The sequence below is a fragment of the Balaenoptera acutorostrata genome, chromosome 1, assembly GCF_949987535.1.
Source record: "Balaenoptera acutorostrata chromosome 1, mBalAcu1.1, whole genome shotgun sequence".
Classification (NCBI taxonomy): Eukaryota; Metazoa; Chordata; class Mammalia; order Artiodactyla; family Balaenopteridae; genus Balaenoptera; species Balaenoptera acutorostrata.
Genome location: NC_080064.1, coordinates 52,893,869 through 52,920,479, shown reverse-complemented (window position 1 = coordinate 52,920,479; position 26,611 = coordinate 52,893,869). Strand labels below are relative to the sequence as shown.

General features: G+C 40.2%; 1 protein-coding gene across 4 annotated transcripts in view; it reads right to left on the bottom strand.

Moving 5' to 3' along the window:
• The window catches only part of NFIA (nuclear factor I A), a 379,131-nt gene that overhangs the window by 57,175 nt on the left and 295,345 nt on the right, over nt 1-26,611 (bottom strand). For 3 of the 4 annotated variants that reach the window (XM_057547737.1, XM_057547739.1, XM_057547728.1), the window contains 2 exons: nt 23,626-23,754; nt 1,728-1,906 (listed from right to left, as the gene is read on the bottom strand). In XM_057547737.1, coding sequence (XP_057403720.1) covers nt 1,728-1,906; nt 23,626-23,754 — 308 coding nt within the window. The remainder of the gene's footprint in view (nt 1-1,727; nt 1,907-23,625; nt 23,755-26,611) is intronic. The other variant, XM_057547732.1, reaches the window with a different exon arrangement.

The following is a 26,611-nucleotide window of genomic DNA, read 5'->3' as shown; positions in this document are numbered from 1 at the left end:
CATATTGTATAACATCAGGCACAGAAACTTTAGAATTCAGCTGTCAAAATTCTGCTAAGGAAAAATATCACTTCTAATTTTGATTTAAATTATATAAGCATATGCCATAAGAGTCATATTTATCTGGCTGCCTGATGTTAGAACAACCAAGTAACAGCTCTTTAACAAAAGAAAAGTTTCCTTCTGAAGAAAGCAATAAAATCCATTTATTTCTGAGTTTTTCGAAACAGTCCCATGAAGGACCTGCCTTAAACCCTATAAAATTTTGATCAAAATGCAAAACTGGTCATTTGACAGTTATATGGGATGATGTCAGGACTATTAAAAAAAAGTTAGACATTTTAAAAGTCAGATGCTTGATGCTGGTGATCACTTCAGTTTTCCATGGTTTCCCAAGTGGCCTTTCTGCCTCTGGTCTTCAGTGACACTATTCAACCAACAATAATAGCTCCTATTTAGGCTCTAGTCCTGAATCAAAATTCAGTTGTTGTCCCAGGCTTTTAAGTTTAAGCTTAGTAATTCTGCAGAGGAAGTCTCACTGCCTCATCAACATTCACTTATATATTTAGTATTGTTCCTCAAAGACAATCTCATCTGACAGTCAGAATGTTGTGCTTTCTTGCCAACAAACTTGCCTGTGTGTCATTTCTGAGTGGGCTAAAAGTCCATAAGTGAATGCTTTAGAATAAGCCAAGCAAATGAATACACAAGCAAAAAGAAAAAAGGGTCCATATTGATTTGTTGTCTAGACAGAAATGTATCTGCTAACACATCACCAGACATTAGTCAAAGCTGCCTGTTCTAACTCAGATATGCAGAATCAGGTATTTCTTCGAGGGAAGAAAATCGGTGATAGGGTGGTGTGATATAATATTCTAAATTAGGCAATAATAATTATGGCTCATCTGTGGCTTCATTACAGTTATTAGGAGAAAAGGAAAATCGCATTTGGCTTTATGCTGGTCATTATTTCCAATTCATTGTTATTATTATTGGCCTTGGGATATAGCTATCCATTGCAAACATTTGGTTCTATATTTGAAATAAAATTTGTGATTTAAAAAAATCACTTTTACCTTAGGAATATTGTTTCAAATTGTGATTTGGTTTATTTGAGAAAAAATGAAAACCTCCATTCGAAACTACTGAATACTATTTAGCTTTATACAAAGATAAGTGGGAAAGATAACTACTTGCAGAAATAACAAACTATAATAAACTACTTCTAGAATCTTGAGTTCAAGTACTGGTCAACTTGATGTAAAGTGTTAGAGGACTATTTTTTAAAAATATCAACTTAGTTGATCTGAAACATCTGTGCCCCCTTCTCCCCCTACCTCTCCCTACCACCCAAAATCATTATTTAAAATTATTTGGTCTTTCTATTTTGTTAACTGCGTGAGCCCTTGGGTTAGTATGCATGAGGTGGAATTATCTGCCCACAGACCTTAGAAGGTTATACAGTTCACCCTTGAGATGATTTATATCCATAAACTTGACAGTTGCGAAGTTAACACAAACACTGTTTTTAAACCCTGGCCAATCCCTCTTAGAGTAAGTTAACTTTCCCACAATCTAGAATAAATATGACATTTGCCTGCAGTCAGTCAACACGACATCAGAGCACAACGTCACATGGTCATAAGGTCTTCCCTTGTTATTTTTACATTCGGTTAATATTTCTAAAGAAATTGAAAAAAAACAACAAAAAAAAGAAGTTTCCTTACATTGAGGAACCCCACCTGTCCAGCCTGCTGACCAGCATCAGGGCAGACAAGTTGGACAAACTCTTTCAGCGTCTCCTGAGGGTGATAGCGGATGGCTGGGTGGGAGAAGTAAGGCCCAGGCTGCTGGATGATGGGTGATGTTGGAAAATGAAGAGTTGATGGTGTCGCATGTGGACTTGCTGTAGGAAAAGAAAACATCAGAGTTAATAAGAGAAAGACTTGTTTTGCCACAGCTTTTAAACTGGATTCAACTTCCTTTTAAAATTTCTTCTCCTGACCCAATTCCTAGTAACTGCTCGTGTGACAGCACTTAACACTGGAGAGGTCTGATAGATTTTCTTCCTTAAAGCTCTAAGACAAACATGGAGGCTAGATTAGGGTAGAGTTTCAAGCTGTCTTTCTATTTTCAGTGGACATGAGTTATAAAGGCATTAATAATCCTTGGTGAAGCTGAAGATTATTCATTACCTTAAGAGCCTTTTTAATGAAGCAGGCAATAAAAAATGTATTTGGTAGATTAGACCTGATTTAACTGACATTACATATGACAAATTCTAGTTTGCACATATGGATCCCCTTTCATGCTGAGATTTCCATAGACAATAATTCATTGTTAAAGCTCTTATACTCCTTTCAAGGAAATTTCTAGGGACTAATTCAGGATGAAATTTTTTGAAGTCTGTAGTAAATGATCACTTAATGAACCCATGCAATTTGGGTGCCTCACTTTACATAGAAGGTTTATGTTGCCTTTTTTTTTGGCCATTTCAAAGCCAAACTCAGAAACGCATAGATGTTAGTTATAGCACGGGAACCCACAGGCTGAGTAGGTAGGCAGTGACCCCTGCTAAACTGTTGGCCCTCTGCTCATATAAACTGATGAAAGGCTCAGACAACCATCACTCCCTTATATTTGAACCCTGCTGAGTTTCACTGATACAGGAAGAAGATTACATTAGATTTAAAATATGTATGTGAGGTGCTTAATAATTTTTCCTGGGAAGACTTTTGCCCTTGAAGTGGAAGGGTGATTCGTGAAGCCTGCTGAAGGGTAAGAACAGCACATGGGAAGGGCTGAAGACGCTCAAACCAAGTAACGCCGAGATGGAGGCTCTCACTCCCCAATGAGGGCCAGAAAAACAACTGCCAAGTGAAAGCAGATGAGAGTATTTATTTTTCCTTTACTTTTTGCAGTTTAAATCTTTAAACTCAAGGAGGCCCTGCAAAGAGAAAACAAAGGAATACCCAAATATTTGGAAAGTAAGACTTTCCTAATATTGAGGGTGACTCATAAAACTGAAGAGCAACTAAGCGAGACTGGCCACACTTTCTACCACCATCCCATCTGTCAAAAAAGGATGCATCTCTGTTGATCCCTGGACACGGGTTTTTTGTTGCCTACCGTATCTGTAGGACTGGGGCATTTTCTGACTAATAATTGGAGTGGCTAGGACTCTGAGGTTCAGAATGGCATCTGTAGTTTTTAAAGAGTAGAAATAGGGGTTTGGAGTGGAAACAAGAGTCCAGTCCATACGTTGCAGATGACCTGATGGGATCCTTTCATTCATGCAACCTTTAATCTATCCAAAAATATTCCAAGGCTCCTACTATGGGCTTGGGATACAACACTGAGACAATACAAAGTTTTGTCTTCAATCATATAATTGAGGGCATCTTGAACATAACCCATTCGAACTAGAATTCTTGTCACCTTCCACCCCTCATACTGGCTCTTCTCTCTTCTCCATATTAGTAAATAGCTTTTCCATCCATTTAATGATTCACTGTCATATCCCCCAAACAGTGTCTGGCACTCAGTAAATATTTGTTGATGGTACAATGAATGATTGAATATATGAGTGGTACAGAAATTAATAAAGTAACCATACAAATAAATATAAACTTAAAAAAAATTTTTTGGGCTTCCCTGGTGGCGCAGTGGTTGAGAATCTGCCTGCCAATGCAGGAGACACGGGTTCGAGCCCTGGTCTGGGAAGATCCCACATGCCGCGGAGCAACTGGGCCAGTGAGCCACAATTACTGAGCCTGCGCGTCTGGAGCCTGTGCTCCGCAACAAGAGAGGCCGCGATAATGAGAGGCCTGCGCACCGCGATGAAGAGTGGCCCCCGCTTGCCACAACTAGAGAAAGCCCTCGCACAGAAACGAAGACCCAACACAGCCAAAAATAAATAATAAATAAATAATAAATTAATTAAAAAAATTTTTTTTAACCTGGCAAACAGCCAGGGAGCTTGTAGAAAAACTGATAAAACTTAGGGCTTCATACACTGAATGGTAAATCTTGGAATCCATTACTGTCTGAGTTAAAATCTGCAGCTAAAAAGTTAAATGGCTCTGGTCATCTCTTACTTTGCAAATTGTGCTTTAAAGAACCCAAGGAATTTTTTCATCTAATACGGCATGGGCATGGTCGTCTTTGCTGGTAGCAAGAAACTTTGACCCAGTGCCCTGCATTTGACCAAATAGTTTCTAGTTAGAGATGGAATGTGGCATTTCCCAAATGAGGCTGGGAATGTACTGAGCACAACAAAATGATACACTCAACTTTTACAGCATGTCAAACACAAAGGTGGCAACTCCATTGTCAAGAGCCCCCAGGAAGCAAACCTTAATGATAAAGTGGCAATGCTTCAGGTGCTCAATGGAAAGTGATGCATGATCGTGAGATTATGAAATCGTGGTGGCCAGCAGAGAACGCTGCCCAAGGGAAAAAATTCACTTGAGCAAAGACTAGACAGATAAAAGTTAGAGAAACCTGATAGAGGAAATAATTCAACAGGACCATGGAATCCCTCCCTTAATTGTTAATAAGCATCCTTGTCCTCTTGTTGTTGCTGCTGTTGTTAAATATGTGAAAGAAAATCGTTAACAACTTAAATGTAGACCTTAGTTTCTTTATTACATTTTACTAAAAACAATTTATTCACCTTTTTCTTGTGTCACAGAGTTTATTTTAACATAGACCTAAGAACACATGGTACTACATGGAGTTAATTCCACAATGGTTGATTTATAAGGATCAATTAATTCTTAATTAATACCAGGAAATCATTTAGCCTGTAGGTTCACATTAGACAACTGCTGAGTCTGCACTGCGAAGGGTCATCCTTCACGACCCCTACTTTCTCATGCCTTGGACATTCTGGTTCAGCCATTAGTCCACTGTGGAACTGGATATAAATCATTCAAGATCCTGAGCTTTAATTTCTTCAAACAGAAAACAGTTGTGTTACAGACATCACAAAGGACTATTAAATATTATTAAATACCCACTATTTCTCTGGATCACCTGCTAGCAGCACTCTTTTCCTGAACAATGAGACTGCATTGGGTTCTTCCATTGCTCTAAAGCTCAGACTTAAGATTTCAGCCATGTCTAAATTTGGTTTTCCTCCTTCCCTATTTCTTGTTTTCTCCCTTTTATCTTGGATTAGATGTTTTTAGTGTGCCTAAGTTTTTGTCCAAGTAGTTGCAAATTATTTTAGAAAGTGTCACTGGGGTTAAATCAGTCAACAGATCATTCAATCAGCAAAATTCATTAAATGTATTTTGAGGTGGTCAGCTCAGGCCTTAGAGAAGAGAAAATACCATTGTGAATCTGGCACAGTGCTAATGCAATGCACAAAAAATGGTATGAGTCCAAATTTTTGACGGAGAAAAACATCTCTTATGGATGTGTGTGTGTGAGTAGTTGACACAATAAAAAATTATGCACATTATGTAAATGCATATTTAGATCCTTTAAAATGTGCATTATTTACTTGAGAGTCAATAAAGGCTTTTCTCAAGTGGTTACAGTTTATTGCAATGCATCCATCTGTATCCAGGCTGATGTTAATACAATTTTGTGTATTAAAAGGCACTACAAAATTGGCTGCTTCTGGGGTCTAATACTCTCAGTACCCTAGGCCAGGAGCAGCAGAAAGTGTCAGAAACACTCCATTCTGGATGGATCTCACTACTAGTTTAAACTTTAACCAGAGGCCAAACTAGTTTCAAACAACCGCTTGGGTTTTTCACAAAGAACACCAGTAGGATGGGAAGGAAGGAAATTTGATCAGGTTTCTTTGGCTGGAATGGCACTGCCTACACATTCTGAACAAAGTAGCCACAATTAAAGAAGCAGAGACCCAGAATTTCCCAAAGCTGTAGGCTCAGTTATTTATTGCAAAATGATCATATTACTGGATGCTTAAAAACAAGAAAGCAGGTCAGTCAGGTTGGTTTACCTGTTTGCACACCACCCACCCACCACCCCACACAGTGGCCCCGATTATTTAAAGGACTCTCCTGGTTTTAGCTTGAAAGAGAAAAAGTTTAAAATTCAATGTGATTGAGAATATATATTTTTAACTTAAAAAAATTCTTCCTTCTTTAAGGCAGAATTGATTAAGACTGGGGAAGGAGAAGGTCAAGGTCATTACTGTATTATTGTGTATGTTGAGAGACTTATATGGTCCAACAATCGATTCTTGGTCTGAGAGTCCACTATAGGGAAGAAGCTTTGTGGACACATTTCTAGCTCAAAGAAGATGATACCAAGGAGGCATGGCCAGATAGGTTTGGAATCTTATATTTCATTCTAAGTCTTAGGAAAGAAAAAGAGATAGAAGAAAGTCACCTCTCTTCACCATTCCCAGCAGTTTTGCCCAAACTCAACCTCCAAGAATTCTAATAACCCTCCTGCATTTTTTCTCAAACCAAGATTTCACAGTTGAAATACGCTCTTCTATTTAGCCCTGACATTGCCTTAATTCCTTTATTTCTTGTCCATGAACCACTGCAGACTCTCACGGACTGGACAGAGACTTGGATTCTTTTCATGTTAGTTTTTATTTTCCGGCACCAGCCCTTAGATCCCAGTCTCTCTTTTATAGGCGGCTCCAAAGATAAGCTGTCAAGAGAGCAGTGCAAACAAAATCTAATCCTCCTTCAGGTGCAGCGTGCTCTTAAGACAGCGTTACACACAGCCTTCTTCCCTCACAGAATGAATGACCACTCCCAAACCCTGGCACTTGCAAAACTTCAGTCTTACTGTTAATTGACACTGTCAGTGGCAACAGGTGAGATTCCAAACTGTTTCGCTCTGTTAGCACCATTAGAAGAAAAAGCTACTCATCTGTCTTCAGCGGTATGATGTTTAGACAAAAATAACCATTTCCATAAAGTACAAGGTGGCATTAAGAACTCCTGACTACTCGTATTTAAAAGTAAAGATTTTAATAAGGCAGAGCTCTAAAAGGAGCAGAAAGTGGAAGAAAAAAATTGTGCTTAAAAAAAAAAAGCTTTCTATAAGGGCAAACGGAACTTGAATTTTGTTTGGGTTGTCAACAACTATGCAGTTTGCTTCTTCAGAAATTCAAAACCACAACATATAACACCATGATAGCCTACCTAAAGCTGAGAAATCTATCTTAATGGTCCATGGCTATAATTTATAAATCATGCATGAGTCAGACCTGCCATTTATGAAAGCCTAGAAGTTTGGAGTTATGGGATTTATTTTAACAGAGACACAAGGAACGAGAAATTGGCAATGGTTTTCAAGCCTTTGGGAGGTGGAACCTTTTCTAAATAACAAACCTGTGACTCAAGCCAAGGTTTTCAAAACATATAGTACGCATCTTTAACATCACTGAGAGGCATGCAAAAGAACCTGGGTATGTCAAATAAGAGAAATATATGACATTACATGATGACTTGCAAAACACCAGTATTTTTATATTATTGCTACCAAACAAAGTAACTTGCTGTTACAGTAGATTTCCAAGATAACTGATATATTCTATTCCATTTGAGTTAAGGTAGAGGTTCAGAGTAGAGATCAAATTCCAATATCTTTTGGTCTCTTTTTCATCAAAAAAAAAAAAATAGAGAGAGGGGTGAGGGGCAGGCCAAGGTCTTTTAAAATTTTAATTTAGATCAATTTTAGCTATTGAAAGACCTTTCTTGCTCAAATGCCCTGGTTTATAGTCTAGACCAGGGGCTGGCAAACATTTTCTGTAAAGGCCATACAGAACACAGTTTAGGCTTTGCAGGCCTCATGGTTTTTGCTGCAATTACTTGACTCTGCCACTAAATGCAGGAGCAGCCATAGATATTACATAAACAAATCAGTGTAGCCATGTTCCAATAAAATTTTATTTTAAAAAACAGGAAGAGGGGCTTCCCTGGTGGCGCAGTGGTTGAGAATCTGCCTGCCAATGCAGGGGACGCGGGTTCGAGCCCTGGTCTGGGAAGATCCCACATGCCGCGGAGCAACTGGGCCCGCGAGCCACAACTACTGAGCCTGCGCGTCTGGAGCCTGTGCCCCGCAACGGGAGGGGCCGCGATAGTGAAAGGCCCGCGCACCGCGATGAAGAGCGGTCCCTGCACCGCGATGAAGAGTGGCCCCCACTTGCCGTAACTAGAGAAAGCCCTCGCACGAACCGAAGACCCAACACAGCCAAAAAAATAAAGAAATAAATAAATAAAGTAGCTATAAAAAAAAAAAAAAATGAAAAAAAAAAAAACAGGAAGAGGGCTAGATTTGACTGGTGGGCCATAGTTTGATGGCCCTTGGTATAGACCCACATAATTCCTGTTCACTCTCCAAACACCTGCAACGCTCTGCTTGTGAGTTGTGCACCAGACAATCACTGTTCCTTCCACCTCTTCCCTACCAAACTGCATCCTTGTCCCAGCTGGCCTTTCTCCTGCAGCCTCACCTTTTTTGAAGGCTTCCAAAGCAACCTTCTTGCCATCTGTATCTCCACGAACTATCCACTGTCACTCTTTGATTGTCCCTTTTCACCATTATTTAACATGCCTTGTGTATGTGCTGGTTTCCCACATCCATGTGTGTATCACGTCAAATTAAACATATGAGTCAGAAAAGTAGTAGATAACCAACAAGGACCTACTGTGTAGCACAGGGAACTATACTCAATATTTTGTAATAACCTATAAGGGAAAAGAATCTGAAAAAGAATATATTTATATATATAAATTTATATATATATGTGTATATATATATGTATAACTGAACCACTGTGCTGTATACCTGAAACTAACAGTCCACTGTAAATCAACTATACTTTAATAAAAAGAAAAGAAAGGAAAGAGAAGAAAAGTAGAGTGATATAAGGACCATGGACTTTGGAGTCAGATAGACATGGATTTAAATTTTAGCTCTATCATTTGCCAGCTATGATTCAAGTTTCCAAGCTTCTCTCAGTTTGCCATCTGTATAATGGGGCTTATACCTCATAGATTTGTTTTGAGGATTAAATGAGATAATGTATATAAGGCATATGGAGCAGCTCCTGACCATATGGTTAAGTGATCATCAATAAACAGCTTCTTTTACTTGTAATACTATTATAGGTAAGGATGGGGATGGGGATGAGAAATGACTAAATTGGAATTTGCTCCTAGGTGCTAGGGACCTGTTCAAATTGTAGAATACACAGGGGGAAGGGAACAGTGGAGTAAGAGGCACCTGTTGCCTATCTGTCTCTTGGACAAATGAGTGCATAAATATTGATAAAAGAGTATGAGCTATCAATATGGATATGACATGAGGGTCTTGAAAAAAGTTCCATCAACAACAAAATGCAAAACCAAAGCAACAGAAGCAACCCTGATGTAAAAGTCATAGATTCCATAGAAACAATGACTGTAAAGGCTCTTTTTGGATGAAATACACCTTGAATCCCTACTTTTGCTTAAATCTTAGACTCTGAGACTTAACCTAGAAACTTAGAACTATGGGGCTATCTCCCTCTAGACTCTATTTTTTACTTAGACCTATAATCCTTAAGTGTCCATCCTGACCTCCCCCTTTACCATGTAGACCCCTGTTACCTAGGTACACTTCTGACCTAATCAGATTCTGAGCATGGCCTCATCATAGGCTCATACAATGGAGAGCTCTACCATTGCCCTTAAATGTCCCACTGTGTTAGTTATTGGGAGCTGCTTATCAGAGAGCCAATATATGTTAACTGCTTAAAAAGTTTTTTAGAAGCTCTGGGGTACTTTTTAGGAAAATTTTCTAGTTAGATAAAGAGACTTGGGTTTTAATTTTGTTGCTGTCTCTACCTGGCTTTAAATGTGGGCAACTTCTCTCTCCTCTGGTTCTTTCATCTGCAAAATGAGGAGTTTGAACTAAACAGTTGCTGAAGCTCATCTAGCTTTAAATTTCAATGAAATTCAGTCTCTGGGATTACATTTACAAATAACAATACAATTGATCCATACGTAACAACACTGAAATCTAAAAAATGTGAAACAAGGGAGTATGTGGGGTTTTTCAAAAAATTTATTTATTTTAATTTATTTATTTTTGGCTGCGTTGGGTCTTCGTAGCTGCGCACAGGCTTTCTCTAGTTGTGGTGAGTGGGGGCTACTCTTGGTTGTGGTGCGCGGGCTTCTTATTGTGGTGGCTTCTCTTGTTGCAGAGCACGGGCTCTAGGCGCATGGGCTTCAGTAGTTGTGGCTCGCGGGCTCTAGAGCGCAGGCTCAGTAGTTGTGGCGCACGGGCTTAGTTGCTCCGCGGCACGTGGGATCTTCTGGGACCAGGGCTCGAACCAGTGTCCCCTGCATTGGCAGGTGGATTCTTAACCACTGCATCATCAGGGAAGTCCGGGGAGTATGTGGTTTTTAAAAGCAATTATTTTTTAAACATTTCTGGGATATTAGGTTCTAGGGTATATCTGGACTCAGTCTCTAGGAGCCTGTGCCTTTGGGAAGGCTGTGATATTTAGAATTTTAAAAACCCTGAGGGAATGTGCCAGTTCAAGCTCTGTGAGACAGAGCCCCAGCCTTTGGGTCCTGACAGGACCTCTTCTCTGAATAGATCATATTTGTGCACGAATCCCCTAAGCCGCCATGACGGCTAATGTGCAATGCATTCAAACGCCACAGAACAGCTGTGATTATTGGAGATATTAAGAGTGACTGGTTATTACGCAAAGTTGACAAGACTTCAGTTCCATGAAGGCAACTTGAGCTTCTATGTAATATGCAAGCAATACTGCGAGTCAAGAGATGAATGAAAGAAAAACATTTAAGGAAAAAAACCACCACCATAGATTGGATGATCACAGAGGTTAACAGAAACAGGCAGAGAATGAATTCTCAAACAACCTGTTGGAAGGGCAGTCCCGCAAAAGAGAATTTCAAAAGTAAGCTCCGTGGAGGTTCTCTAGCCTATGCGAGGCCTACCAAGTCCTGGGACAGGCACTGTTTGGGAGTCTTTGCTGGCTGACATTTAAAATAAAAAAGGCAAAACCAAGCAGATAAACAAACAAACCTCACAACAAACAAAGCTCTGATTGATTCACGGCCTTCCCCCCACTACCCCCGCCCCAACTGGCAGGTATACATTGCAGTTCAAGCCCGTGTTTCTGAGCAACATGATTACTAAAGCACAGGTTTCAAAGTATCCTCCTGAATTCACCCTGCAGGATTTAGGGATTTATCCTACTGCTGGTAGATTTCACACAAGGGGAGGAAGTAGGAGAAGAATCGGTCCAGCATTTGAAGTCAGGGTACCAAAGTTTTACCCCGGGCTGGGTATCAACTAGCTCTGTGTCAGCCTCCTATGCACCTTAGTTTCCTCTGCTGCAAAATGGAAATTTTATGTCTGTATGGTTTTTAGAGCTCAACTATTTTGGGTTTGAAATCATTCACTCCCTATGTGAGTCTATGTGTAACTTTTTCAAACCTGAATTTCCTTGTCTGTAAATTGGGTAAAATAGCACTAATTTAAGAGATTTTCCCAAAAATTAGAATTATTTCTAATTCTAGGTGCCTAGTACACAGTGGGCTCACACCTTTAAAATGAATGTGTTGAGAATATATTGTGTGCCAGACAGCGTGCTTGATTCTGGGCTATTTATTATTCTTAGAGTTGTGTTTTTAGGATAAATTCAGATATACGAAAAGTAATCAGGATCATGCAGTGCCATGTGGCAACCTGAGACAACTGGGAATCAAGAGTTGAACTGTTCTCAACTGTTTTCATGGCCCTGGAGGTCCCCGGCATGGACTAAGTGTCACTCTTCTAAGACCGGCGTTTGACCTGTGCTCTGCAAGCTCCACCCGCAGCACGAAGTCACTCGGCTGGTAGGAGAGCCAAGCCCACTGCCCAGCACACAGGACAACGTTGCTCTCATCTCCTGTACTGGACAGCTCTCCGTTTTGGCTGCCCAGCGGTCTTTCACCCTTTCTTCTGGAAACAGAGCTCTAATGTTTCTTTGGGTAACTATCCTTCCCTCCACCTCAGTCTGTCATTAGCCTAGACTATACCCTCCCCCCAGCTCTGTGGGTGCACATGTAACCCAGGCCACACCAATGAGAAACCCCGTTATCTTTTTTTTTTTAATGTCTGGGAAGACACCTCTGGGCCAGAGGCACGGGGACCCCCACTCGTGGCACCAGGCCTGGCTGCAGGGCCCCCCAGTATTGCTGTTGCTATGAGGTCGGGGGGCGGGGGTCGTCCTGTGGAGCCACTGTTCACTCGCGTGGGGGACCCTTCCTTTCTTCCGGGGTGTGCGCGGCTTCTGCATGTCCTGGATCTGGTCCAGCAGGCCAGAGACGGAGGCCTCAGTGGGTTTGTAACAGTCCACCAGCAGCTCCTTGACCCCGGCAGCTGGGTCTCATCACTCTCCACATCCAGGAGTTCATCCACAGCAATCTCCAGCTCCAGGATCTCCCGTTCCTGGTAGTTGTAGAGGCCAGGGAGCTGCTCCAGGATCCACTCCTCCAGGTTGAGGCGCTTCCGTAGCTCCTCGAGGTCATACTTAACCGTGACCTTCCCTTGGCACCTTACTGGGCCCTCATCTGCAGCCCCAGGGGGGCTCTGAAAGCAGACACTGTCACTGCCCAGCTTGGGGGCCAGGACCACCAATGCTGTGCCCCCTGAGGGGTGGCTGTCCACCATGGCAGCTCCCCCCACCCCATTATTTTTTAAACATAAAGATTATTTTAAAAGTGAGCAAATGACCCAAACCAGGCCAATCAGAGATGTAAGCATCCTACTCTAGGGAGTAGGACCGTCCCTAGATCTCTCGTGGAAGAGCTGCTCTCTTTCCCTTGGGATTGTTCCATTGGTGGGGATTAAGTCTGGAGCTGCTCATATCATCAGTGCCATGATCTGAGGAGATTTAGTCTAAGAATCAAGTTCACACAGAGGACAGCAGAGCTGAGAAAGATAAAGATATAGATTTCTGAAGGTATTGCCTGAGCATCTGGATCCAGCTCTACCTGAAGCTGCAAATCCTCTGACTTTTCGGTTACATGAACCAATCCATTATTTTCTTTTGGGGAGACTGGAGGGGTGATTAAGCAATCTGGCTGGGTTCTTTCACTTGTATGAATATTTCACTTGAAAGGGTGCTTATTAACATGTCTTCTGTTCATTACTGGGTATGCAACAATTCAACAACTCTTATTACAGTATTCAGGAATTTGAGGTTTCAGGAAGATCTAGCGATATCCCTCAGCAATACCAAGGTTTTCTAAATCTGTATTGTATGCCAATAGAAGGGACCCATACAACCTGACACAAATAAATCCAAATCCCCACAATTACTTTAAAATACCTGTGCTATATTATCCCTTTCTTTAATTCCCCTCTCATGAATCTCATCCAAGTAATAATTACTTGTCCTTCTGTTCTACTAGGTTGCAGGGGCAGGACTGGCTTGTCTGGTTTGTTCATTAGGGCCTAGCACAGTGCTTGGTAGATGATACATTCTCAAAAATTATTTGCTGAATTGACTCTTGTAAATAACAATGGTGCTTACCTCCCTTTTTTTTTTTTTAAAGATTCTTTTTTTGATGTGGACCATTTTTAAAGTCTTTATTGAATTTGTTACAATATCGCTTGTTTTATGATTTTTGGTTTTTTGGCCGCGAGGCATGTGGGATCTTAGCTCCCTGACCAGGGATCAAACCGGCACGCCTTGCATTGGAAGGCAAAGTCTTAACCACTGGACCGCCAGGGAAGTCCCGGTGCTTATCCCTTTAGCAAGAGCCATGCCTGAATGAAGACAAGCCAAAGCAAAGTCTTCACCATGGCTACAGGCTAATCATCATGGAAGGGGGTTCACCTGCCTGATTGGGGAGACCCCCCCCCCCGTTCTTCTAACCACACAAGAATAATGGGATGGAGTAACCAGGTTGGCTCACTTCCCTGAGGCCCCATCTCTTCTAGGCTATGAGGCTCCTCCTAGTGAAGGGAAACACACACTCCTTCTGGACCCACAGGAGCAGAATAAAAGAGAGAACTGGGGATGGGGAGTGAGGAACGAGGGAAGTGAGAATCCTTTCAAGAGAACTACACAGAAAGACAGCAAAAAATGATATGGGGATGGGGGGAATCTGAGACAGTTAACATTTTTAAAAAAATATATATATATTTATTTATTTATTTTTGGCTGCATTGGGTCTTCGTTGCTGTTTTCTCAAGTTGCGGTGAGCAGGGGCTACTCTTCGTTGCGGTGCATGGGCTTCTCCTCACGGTGGCTTCTCTTGTTGCGGAGCATGGGCTCTAGGCGCGTGGGTTTCCGTCGTTGTGGCACAGGGGCTCAGTAGTTGTGGCTCACGGGCTTAGTTGCTCCACGGCATGTGGGATCTTCCCGGACCAGGGCTTGAACCCGTGTCCCCTGCATTGGCAGGCGGATTCTTAACCACTGTGCCACCAGGGAAGTCCCTGAGACAGTTAACATTTAGTAACATACTAATAACATATGTGGCCCTTTCCATATGTCATTTCACTTCCTCCTCCTATTAACACCTTAAAGTTCTGTACAGGTGGGAAATTAAGAGACCAGCAGAGGATGGGTGACTGGCACAAGCTTATGCAGATCCCAAGTGGCCGGCCAGGATTTGCATTCTATTCTGGCTGACTCTACAGCCCATGCTCTTTTCACTGCACTCTGCTGCTCCCACTTGAATTATTTTTCAGAGGTCAAATGGCTTATTTCCTTTCATGATATTTGCCTCATAGGTCCCTTATTACCGTAATACAACCTGGCAACTCTGATGTTCCTCACATGTGTTTTGTGCATAAGAAGAATGAATTGTTTGGGGTTGGGGGAAGCAACTGCCATTTAATACTAAGAAATGGCAAATGTAAATTTACTGTGGAAATATACATTTTTAAAAAAAACATTCCATACACGTGAGAGGTTAAATACACTAGTCTCAACAATACAAAGGATGCGGTATGAAATGGGTAACTCTCCGTGATCCTGCGGCCACGTTAACAGGACTGAACATTCCCATTTCGAATATCAGCGCTCACCCCCCTTTGCCTACGTGGATGATAAGCTGATACTACATAAACATTGTTAAAGCTACAGTTCCATGCTACAGTAATTCACTTAACTTTAACATGATTTATGGTTCTGTCAATCGGTGAGGTTGAAAACCCTGTGCTGAAGCTTAAATGTGAGCTTCATATTTAAAACAGCAAGTGTGTGTGTGTGTGTGTGTGTGTGTGAGACAGAAGAAAACATTTCATATAGAGATACAAGTCCAATATTGACTTTTTATTCTACTCTGAAAAAAAGAAAAATAAAGAATGAATCTAAACATGGAATCAACATTATATTAAGCTAAACCAGAAAGACCTGCTTGGGATTTATCTGATTATGTGATTTATAGGATAAGTGATACCCAGAAGTCTTATCAGTGACATAATTTCCAAGAAACCTTGCTCAGAACCCGCGCCTTCACTGTGGCTGCACGTGTGGATTTATGGTTGGGGGGGGGGGCGGGTAGGGGAGTGGAAGAGAGGGAGGGAGAGATGGAGAGATGGAGAGCAGCTTCTTTTGTCCAGATGAGTTTAAATCTGGGTCCACGTGGTTAATCACCCATCACCCTATTCTTCTCTCCGGTGCTCACCCGGGAGGCATTTTGCCTCTTGAAGAGATTAAGGAGCCAATTGGTCTTACTGCTCTAACCTGTCCTCCTTGGGACCACATATTAACAGATTCCACTGCAGAAGAGCTCTCTTTAGAAGTTTGCTGCGGGGATGACAAATTAACCCAGCAGGGTGTCCCACACATCTACCTCAGTACAAATTATTAGTGTAATAGAGCTTTTAGTTATGCATTTATCTAGTAATTATTGAACGGTTACACAAAACCAAGCTGAGCAGCCACGGCCCTTTATGAGGCTTGCTCGGTGGGTGGCCTTACAGTTCATTTAGGATACCAGTTCACTTGCAGACAAATTAGCTAAACAGCCTTCTCCTTTAAATATTTTCCATGTCACAGTGAAACGCTTTACAATACAATGAAGGTACAGTTTTAATTACATGCTTCCTGACTTTTGTTTAGTGGTAGTTTTAAAACATTTGCTGGCACTGTTTTTTCCTTTGGCTGGGCAGTAATAGTTGGTTGTAAGTATCTGGCTAATGAATTTAATAATTTCCTGAACTGGGACGTAAAGGGCCTTTGCTAAAAAGCTGCTTCTCCTCTTTACCATCCAGTTCCTTCAAAGCCCATCGACGACGTTTCCCATTAGGCTGGGCACCAGCACTTGAGCTAACCTTGCCCGGTGTTCACAAGCCCTCTTACTCTCTTTCTAGTGCTCCTCAAAGGTGGTACTTGTTAGGTCTGTGATGCCTGCATCTGGAAGTCAATTCTGATTGTTAGAAAGACAATGTCATGTCTTCTCAAATGACATACTCCAGTAATAAATAAACACCTTGCATCTGGTGGCAGATTATTTCAGCGCCTTGTTAGCAACAGGTACTTAATTGCTTCTCATTTTCCTGAGATGATTCAATTGCACTAAACCAGGAGAGACAAATTAGATTCAGCTCCACTGAAAGGAACACCAGCGCGTTCTACAACTAAGTTAAGAAGTTTTCCTAAGAGGCAAAGAAGTTTGCCAATATGATACGAGGATGCTGAACGAAACTACCGCTTAGGTAGAGGGCCTATGTCAAGGAAGGGTGCCACGGTTATGAGAGTGGCGAGGAGCCAGGGACTATTCCTTCTTCAGGATCCTTAGTTTGGGCAGACATATTTATAATACCATAGAAAATATTCCATAAAAAGGGGATCAAATCATTTTCAGCTCAGCATTTCTCTTAATGCCCATGAAAGTAGAAGTTCTTAATTAAAACCAAGCAAATGTATATCGAGCATTCATTCACCATGCTATGCATCTCCCTAAATGTTGCCAAACACACGCACTTGAATACTGTATTATTATCACACATGGGGGGTGGAAAGAACTCCCTATTATTCCCAAACTTTCTGTTTGCCTTCAATCAAATCCATGTGCTCATTCATTTATTCAACAAATATTTATTGAGTGCTTTCCTAATGCCAGGCACAAGGCTGAGGGATACAGGATATCGGGAGGAAGAATAAAGAATGGTCCCTGTTCCAATGGGCCCTGCCATCTAGTGATAACTGCTGCCTTCCTATTGTACCTCTCCTTCCTTCCTCCTCTATTATTGTCTATGAGTCTCCGCTCTTCCAACCTTTCCTGGTGACCTGAACTTCCTGGAAAGTTATCTTAATTCTCATAATTCTCTGCAGTATATTTTTCTTGGCCAAACGGGGAGATGTTAACTTCAGACCCTCAGATGTTTCATCACTAAGAGCAGGATCCCTGTTTGGGCCACGAGGATCATGGACTTAGAGAGGTTTATAGAGCATGTAAACGTCTGAACAGAAACTGGCAGGATTCTTTGAAAGCTGCACAATAAATCTTTGGTTTATATGGCTATTGTTTTAATACATCTTGTGCATGTTTTCAGAATCAGGGAAATTTGATTTCTAAACTCCCTTCACGTGTATGTGTGTATATATATATATGTTTTGACCCATAAAGAAGTGGGGCTTTAGCCTTTTGCTCACATTTTGTATGTCTGGATTCCTCAGTACTTAGTTAAAGCATGACTGCTGTTGCTTTGCACGCTTACAACTAGCAGGTACTCTGTTTGAGAACAGGGGTAAATCACGCTTGTGTGGACTCGCCCAGTGCCGAATGCCATGGTAGTTCTCTATCAGGTTGCCCCCGACCCTGACAGCACCCGGGAGACCCCATCACAATAATACATCGGCTGGCTCTCTTGTCTGCCCTCCACCAGGAAGTAAGCATGCTGAGGCCAGAATCCAAGCTTCTCTTTTTCACTCTATTCAGCAAGTAGCAGAGCACCTTGTACACTGTAAGTGCTTGATAAATACTTGCAGAAGAATGAACGGGTCCCCAGACAGTAATGAGAATCTGCAAACTAATTTCAATATTTAAAAAAAAAAAAAAGCCAAACTGACCTCAAAAGTTGTCTTTGAAGTGACTCGCACCTACCAGAAACCCTGCGTTTACCAGTAGCAAGGATTCAGGGGCTCATAAAAAATGTCAAGTGATCTGTTTATGGCTGTTATTAAAAAAAAAACTCAGTGTGATAACACGGGTTATGTCATGCTTATCGAAAGATCTAAATGGCTATGTCATGTTTTTGACTAATAAAAATTGTGAAAACAAACTAATTGTTTAAATAAATGCAGTTGATTTCTCCTAGTGGTAGAGAAAAAGGTAGAAACTGCTGATATGGTGAAAAAAGGCACAGCACTGGAGACTAGATTTCTAGTCTTGGCTCTGGCCAGCTCAGATTTCACATTTCTGTGAGTAATGGGAACTACGCTGCTGATTGCTAGCCAGCATATTTCTCCCCTGTTTACCTACTTATAAAGCCCCAATTTTATACAGAGCAGCAATATGCTCAGCTAAAAAAACCTAGATTTTCCAGCCTCCCTTGCAGCTAGAGGTGATTGTGTGGCATAGTTCTGATCATGCTGTGTAAGATTCTATAAAAGGTGGCAGAATGAGCTGGCAGGCACTTTTTGCCCTTGTCGGTTCCCCCTTCTTTCTGCTTGGAATGCAGATGCATGGAAAGAGGGTAGTGGCTATGCTGTGACCATGAGGTCACAGCATGAGGATGAAAACGACCCATTAAAGCATGGGTAAAAGAAGAAATCTCAATCCTTGATGGTGCTTTGGTGACACCATGACAGTCCTGAATCATGTATTTGTTTCTATATGAGAAAAATACATCCTGCTTAGTCTGACTTTCAGTTACTTACAGCCAAACACATACTTAGTGGATACAGGGAAAGGATTAAACCAGAAGATTTTCAGAGCACTATTCTGAAATTCTATGGCTCTAGATGAAGCTCAATCAGTGCTTATTTGCGATTACTCTCAACCTCTGCCTCACAACGTGTATAGTGCAGGCCCCTCCCTGCTTCTCAATTCCGAAAGCACAGAGTTGCCTTACCTAGTGCTGAGCATTTAAATTAAGTATCATTCATTATCTTGTTTTTGAAAATAGCAGAGACTTTAGGCAGAAACATAAGTTTCAAGAAGACAAACTTTCAAGAAGTTCGAAAATATCTCTGATGAGTACTCCAAATAATTATCAAAAAGAGTTAGGCTCTTTTAAATCATCAGGCAAACCTACAACTCTTAAAAAGGCAAAAGGAAGAAAAAGGATTTTTTTCTCCATTATCATGAATAAGATAAATTGTCATGATTAAATACTTTATTATGGTTGAAATTTTAAGTACTGGTAAAAGAAAGTCTTTGAAAGCCCAATCGTTCAGCTTGAAGTGCGCAATAATTGTAATAATGTATAACAACGTACAAATGCCCTTACTGAAACTTAATCTCTTCCCCACTCCCTAGGACATTCCATAATTTTTAACCCCTTCACCTAATTTTAACTACATAGGTGGCAAAGTATTACCCCCATGATACAGATGGCCAAACTGAGGCCACAAGGTTAAATGATTTATCAAAGCCATAAAGAAAGCCAATATCAGAGAAGGGATTCATTTTAAGAAACCACATGTCTCTACCTTCACAAGGTAAATAGGAAAGTGATTAGAATAGCATAAACTAAGAAAAAACATAGCTTTTAAAAGCAAAGCCTTACTTCATAATCTTGCAAAAGCTTTCTTTGGATGAAAGGCCATCGTTCTTCCTCATCTTTAACATTCCTCATAAAGAAGTACTATATAAACTATTATCCTCTGTCACCCTTTGTTCTTCTGAAGCAATGACAATCTGTCAGTGTCAGGGAGGGGATGAATGTCTCTTGTGTACCTTTATGTGCAACTTGAGTACTTTTTATTCATTCAAGCAATATTTGAGCATATTTGCGCATTGTGTATGAGACACAATGAAGATACCAAAAAGCACACATTAGAGATCCTTCCTCTCAGAGGTTTTGCTCTAGAGGAGGGACAAGACATGTACATTAACTAACAAAGCAAGACCATGTCGGTGGAGGGAATGTGCAGGCGTGAAAGTCTCCCGGAGTCTGCGGAGTGTGAGATGATGGCGGCCTGGGTGGAGCTGAGCAGGTTTCAGGTAGAAGGTGGTACCTGAGCTGGTCTTAGGATGGGCAATATGTGGACAGGCAAAGGCAGGAGGACAGCATGAGATTTTCAAACCCTGGATGAAAACGGGTGATTTAATTGTTTGTATGACCTGAGTACATACTCTACTTCCAGGCACTGTGCTATTGACTGCAAATACATGATTTCATCTACTCCTTCGATAATACAATTCTCTTGAGGTTGAGATTAGGATCTTCAATTTATAGATGAGGAGCCCATGGCTCCAAGAAAGAAAGCGATGTGCTAGGTTCTCACAGTTGGTGAAAGTGGTAGAGACAGGATTCAAATACCAGTCCATTCGACCCCCCGAGTTTTTTGCACTTACCCACTCCCTTCAAGGCTCTATTTTCCTGCCTCAGCTTTACAATCATCAAAGAGAGGTTTCCTTTTTAAAAGGTGGCCACCAAATTTCCAAACATAGATAATTTTTGCAGTGAAAAATGGGGTCATTGTTTTTTCAGTGAGGAGACCTTGCTTTTCTGTAGCTCTGTTAAAACACCACCCTTGGCCTGGGCACTGAGGTACGTTACAAAGCTACTGCTTACTAACTGGTGTTTGTCTAATCAAGGTAGTCCCCTGAGAAATTTTAAGGAAGGCAGCAGAAGTTTTGCAATCTAGGTGTTATCCAGAGGTGACTATTCCACGTAACTCTGAACAAGAGTGTAGTAAACAGCCTCTCCAGTGCCCCAGGATCCTGATAAAGGACACACCTTTCTCTTCTTCCTTTTGAAGCTGGATCATCTGTCTGGATTTTCGAATGATTTATCACTTCAGACTGTGGTAACTCCTTACAATAAAAAGAACATGTGTGGTTGAATTCTCCTTTATGTCCAATGTCTCATTTATTCCACACTGGCTCCCTCGGTCAGACTCTCCTCCTTTAAATCCGGCCTCATCTTCCTAAAATATCAACTCTTGCTCCCAGATGTGATGTCATTCCAAGCATTAGCTTTCCAACTAGTTCAGAGAAGAATAACCGGGATTACGATACCTGTAGCAAGTATGTCTTAAGTAATAAGCACCTGAATACCAACCTTTAAAAAGGTCTTAGCCCAAGAGTGTCTTATATTAGTCTATCTCAATTCTGTGATGCTGCTGAAGTATTTCCTCTCAACTACCCCACTTCCCTTCACCAGACCACTAAGTGGGGCAGGATGCAATAAGAATGGGTACCTGAGTAGATTTCCCAGAAAGGAGAACTGAGGATGCTGGGAACCATCTTGAATTCTGGTGGAAAAAAAAGAATCTTTGGAATTCCATAATTCTTAAATTGAGCATCTTTCTCTTTTCCACATAAACAATTTCATGAGTATGAATAGATCAAAACTCACTGTCCTGTAGGCTAAGAAGGTCCCCTCTGGTTCAACCCAGTGTGGGTCACTTTAGCAAATGTGATTGTTTAGCATGAAGAAAGCACCCAATCATGGCACCCACAGTAACTGCTAGAATCATTTCAGTAATTTCTAGAACTATGGTTTTAAGGCAAGACACACAGAAGGCATTCAGTATTTATTGAATAAATGATAACATATGCACATTACTTTATGCTCCTCAAAGAGTCTCTACAAATATTGTTTTATTGTAGTTTCTGTATAAGAAGATGAGGTTGGGAGAAAAAATTCATTCAGCAGTAGTATTGTTCCCGTTTTATTGATGAGGATATTAAAAAATTCAGAAGGTAAGTGGAAAGGGAAAGAGGCAGCTTAACCAACTAACTTGATTGCTGACATTGCTGCTTCCCAATCCTTATCGCCCTGCTGCACCCATGAGTCTTTTCTTTGCTTAGAATGCCCTCCATTCATGTAAGCAACTTTTAAGATTTGACTTCAGTGTTATGTACACTTTGAAGTCTCTTTATTTGATATAAAGTGATAAGTAACAGTGCATTCCACATTATCTTCTAAATGCTTATTTTCCTGCACTAGATGATATGCTCTATGAGGACAGAAACCACTGATTTCCCAGTGTCTGTATAGTGACAGGTACTCATTAAATCCTTGTTTAATGGATGAAGGAACCTCCATAGTTCCCTCCTCTGAGGCCCTACAGAACTGTCTGCTTTTAACATTAATTTAGCATTTAGAATGTTAACCTGACCATAATAAAGATGAGAAACGTCACATGCCTTATCTCCCTGAGACCAAAAATCTTCTGACTAAAAGGGCTTTGTATTTCTTACTTCGCACCACAGTTTCAATGCTTAAGGAATGTTGACAACGAGGAAAATATCATACTGCCCCATTTAAAGAGACTCATTCTGGGACCACATAATCCCATTCAGATGCAAGGTTTTCAAATTAGGAAAAAATACATATATAGCTTCTCTGATTGTACCACACACACTCTCACACACAAGTGAAATAATTAGGGATCTTGAGAAAGTTCCGTCAATGATCGCAAGATGTTCAAAGATGGGGCAAGTCAGCATCCATAATGGTGGACAGAGAAACTGCTTCACACAATAGTCAGAATACTTATTTTCTTCAGTGTGATTTCTGCACGTGTGCATTGGCCAGCCCTCTCAACTGCCATATTTCCCTGAGATGCACACAGAGTATTCATAAAGGGATTCAGATTTGTGGCACTCACATTGAGATTAATGCAAGAAACATCAGTTTCCCCAGGCGTATGTCAAAGTAGACAAGAGACCATAACTTTCTAGGATGTTTTATGATACCAGCTGGTAGATCACAAACCTACCTAAACGAAAATCTGATGGGAGAAAGCAAACGTGGTTACAATTATTCGTACTCCTACTGTGGGAGTTTCATAAACAAACTAATAAATATTTTCATCTTGCAATAAGATCAAGTTAAGTGATTTGCTGACATTCTCTTGAGGTTTAAAGCTTGTCTTTAATGCGAAATACAAATCATATTTCTTGTGGACACATTTTAATAATAAACTTAAAAGCACATGAGACAAAAATAATGAAAACATTGCAATGAAAACCAGACAAACTATCTACCACTTCAAAAGGAGGGAATGAAGATGGCTCGTCAACACAGTGATTGCAGACAACCTCAATGCAAAATGCCACATATTGAAATCAGGCTTCAAGGAAAGGGAATCAGCAGGGGTGAGAGAATGAAAATAAGCTATTGCTTGAAAAGAGGTAATCGACTACACAAAAATAAACTACCTAACACACGCACACAAATACACACACATGTGCGTGCATGTGCCCCTCGTACAATTTGTAGGACAGATTTGATTTTGGTTTAATTCAAATTACCTCCCACCTCTTTTCAACATCCCACCAGCAAAGAAACAGGTAAGGATCAGGGTTTGATGCCAAATTTCTTGGGTCCCTACAATTCCAAAGCAGCCCCGGAGGATAAGAAATTGGAACACTTGCTGCCTTTAGGACCACTCTGGGGGAGCCCTCATTGTCTCTCATTTTGCTACTCTGGTCCCAAGGTCATGATCCGAGCACAATCAAGGGTGCCTGTGGAGCAGCTCACCTCTGGGTCCTGTAATGACAGGTCGGTGATGCTGTGTGAATGCCGTTCCCAGGGAGGAGGTCTGCGAAGGGGAGGGGCTGCTGAAACCAGACTTCTCCGACTTCTTCAGTGTGGTTGGAGATGGCATTCCTGGCAGGAAGGATGGATTGACAAGCACACTTAAATCACAGAACAACAGTTTAAGCAACCTAAAAGATTAAACTTAAAAGAATTTAAAAAAGAAATCTACCTGTGAAGGGAAAATTTGTTTTGAATTGGTTTGAATTTGTCATAGGAACAAACAGGTGACCGTTCGGTCCCCTGATATCAGCACAGAGTTGATTTCAACTTACTCTCCTAAATCACAGTTCAGTTGAGGTTACTGATCTTCTCTAATTATGGAGCACCACTTCCCCAGTGCTTCCTGAAGTTGCTGTCTGAGCCAGTGGCCTTTCGGACCCTTTGTAAAGAAGGTTATAGAAGCATATGAGGACCTCATATGCAATCATCTTATCTTGCCAGCTACTTTACTTCAGTGTCAAGGCACTCTCTCCACATTTTATACAATTTAGCTATTTTAACATTTAAAAAACCCTCATCAATGGTAACTCAGTTGCTCATCCAATGAATAATTTATAATAGAAAAAAAAGAAAAGGTAAAAGTTAAAAAATAAAAGTTAAATGGTTAAATAAGGCATAACCAATACAAATAACACTGTAAAAGAATAATGACAATGGAAAGATACTTAATGACATGAAATAAAGACATGGAAAGCAATTACAAAATCGGATATTATACAATGATGCCATTTTAAAATGTATTTCTATGTACAGAGAAAGAACTGGAAAGAAATATGCATAAACTATAACAGTAGTTCTCTCTGCATGTTGGATTTGAGTGATTTTCACTGTTTTTTTTTGCTTACTTGTTTTTTCTATGATGAACATATTTTATTTTAAGAAAATAAAAGCTTGTTTTTTTTTAAAATAGTATTTTTACTATAGTCTAAACTTTTCATAGCATTTCCAGCATAGGAAATGCTTTGGGAAGAAAATAATGGGAAAATGGTCCCTTGTAATTACTGCATCTGTAATGTTCTCGGCAACTAAGCTGACACACACAACTAGAGGCATCTATCAGTTTGGTAGGGTGCCAATTAAAACAATGAAAACTTGGATATAAAAATAAAGGAAATGACTCCTAGTCTCCACATCACAGGAAAAATTTGGGCTCTTTTAAATTTGCAGCACAAAATTGGTCTGATTTCATGTTAAAAGAACCAAATCTCATTTTACTTATACATATCTACAAGTATTATGTTCTGCCTATGACTAGAGAATTATTTGGGTGAACTGGAAAAATAAGTAATAAAAATAATAATGATATTAGCATGTAAATGTTATCGAGTACTTGCTAAGTTCCATGTACTATTCTAAGCACTGTATAGGTATAGATCTGTTTAGAAATTTAGTTAGTCTAAACATGTCCTTGTTATTTCTAATCACAGATTTCCTTAATGAAATTCTACAAGACAACCTTCAAGTGTGACCACAGATTCTATAAGGAGAGAGAACAGGTCTGCTTTGCCTGCCTCTATTTTCAGGCTATCTAACAAAGAGTCTAGAACATACCAAGTGGCCTGAAAAGATATGTAAACTACCTGTAGAGTTCTTGGCTTTATCTGTGGCTTTACTAAGAGATGCCTGGACAGAGCAAAACTTGGGGTTTTGACCCTAAGAAAGAAACAAATTGCAAATCGGCAAGCACATTTGCATAGTCAGACACAAGGACAACATGAAGTGGTGTGTGATTTCACACGAGCTAGACAAATCCAGATCAGATCCGTTCTACAGATCAATATGTGTGTGATTTGAATTAGAAACAAGTCACTAAGTGACTTTAGCTATATTTGTTTGCTCGCTGAATCAGTAACCAAAGACATGGCATGCCAATGTCCTAACATCGTTAGGACAAATTGAGATTTTGGATCAACGTCCATTACGAGTAACCTAACCTAAGGTATCATCATGCAATTACATCACAGAAGAGATTTCAAATTAAAAAATGAAAGGAAAGAAATAAAAAGCTCCCAAATGTAAAGAAATCTCCCAATTCATTCAAAACTCTTCTGTGCAAGGCAATTTTTAGGCTTCCAACCAGTCCACTGATTTAAACTCAGTCAAATGCCTGAATTATGTGTCATGGAACAGAAATAGAATAGAAAATGAAAATGTCAAAACTTTTGAGATGGCAGAATTTTTTTCAGATGATGGAATTGATGATGAAATGCAGTATCTGAACTAATCTTATTAAAGAAAGCAAATGGCTGGACTCAAGGAAAAGTCATTTCTTTGAAAACTTCACGTTTTCCAACCCATGCAATTCTAAATACGTCAGAAATGTTGACATGATTTAAACCCACCACTTAACACTTTTAAAAAGGGAAGTGGAAGTTAAATATAGACAATAAGCATCAAAATGCTTATCAAGTTAGTAAATGGATTCAAAATGATCAAAATTTAAATCCTCTTTGAAAGGGTTAAAGAGAGAAGAAATACTGTCTGCATACAAGAAGAACAAGCCAAACTCTGTATAATCTTCTAAATTTATCACGGTCAAGTAATATGAACCCCAAGGCTGTCACGAATCTCAAAATTACTTTGTGTTTTCAATTTTTAAAGACTCATATTGAGCATGTTTCCTTATTATTTACTTATATTTTCTCCATATGCATAATGTATGTTTTGGTTAATTTGCTTTGTATACTTAATTGACCAAATGAAGTTTCAAAATGCTAGTCAACTGCTTTATGTTTAAAGCTAGACAACGTTAATCCTGGCTTTTATTTTTGAAATCAAATTTGGTTTCTGTATGTTACTTTAAAAATAAACTCCTTGTTAAAATTTCTTTTACCAAATAGCTATGCACAACTGTTACACAATTACTGCACAGATTGACTGATTGGCTTTCTCTTAATGAGTCAAAATTTTGATTTCAAACTATTTT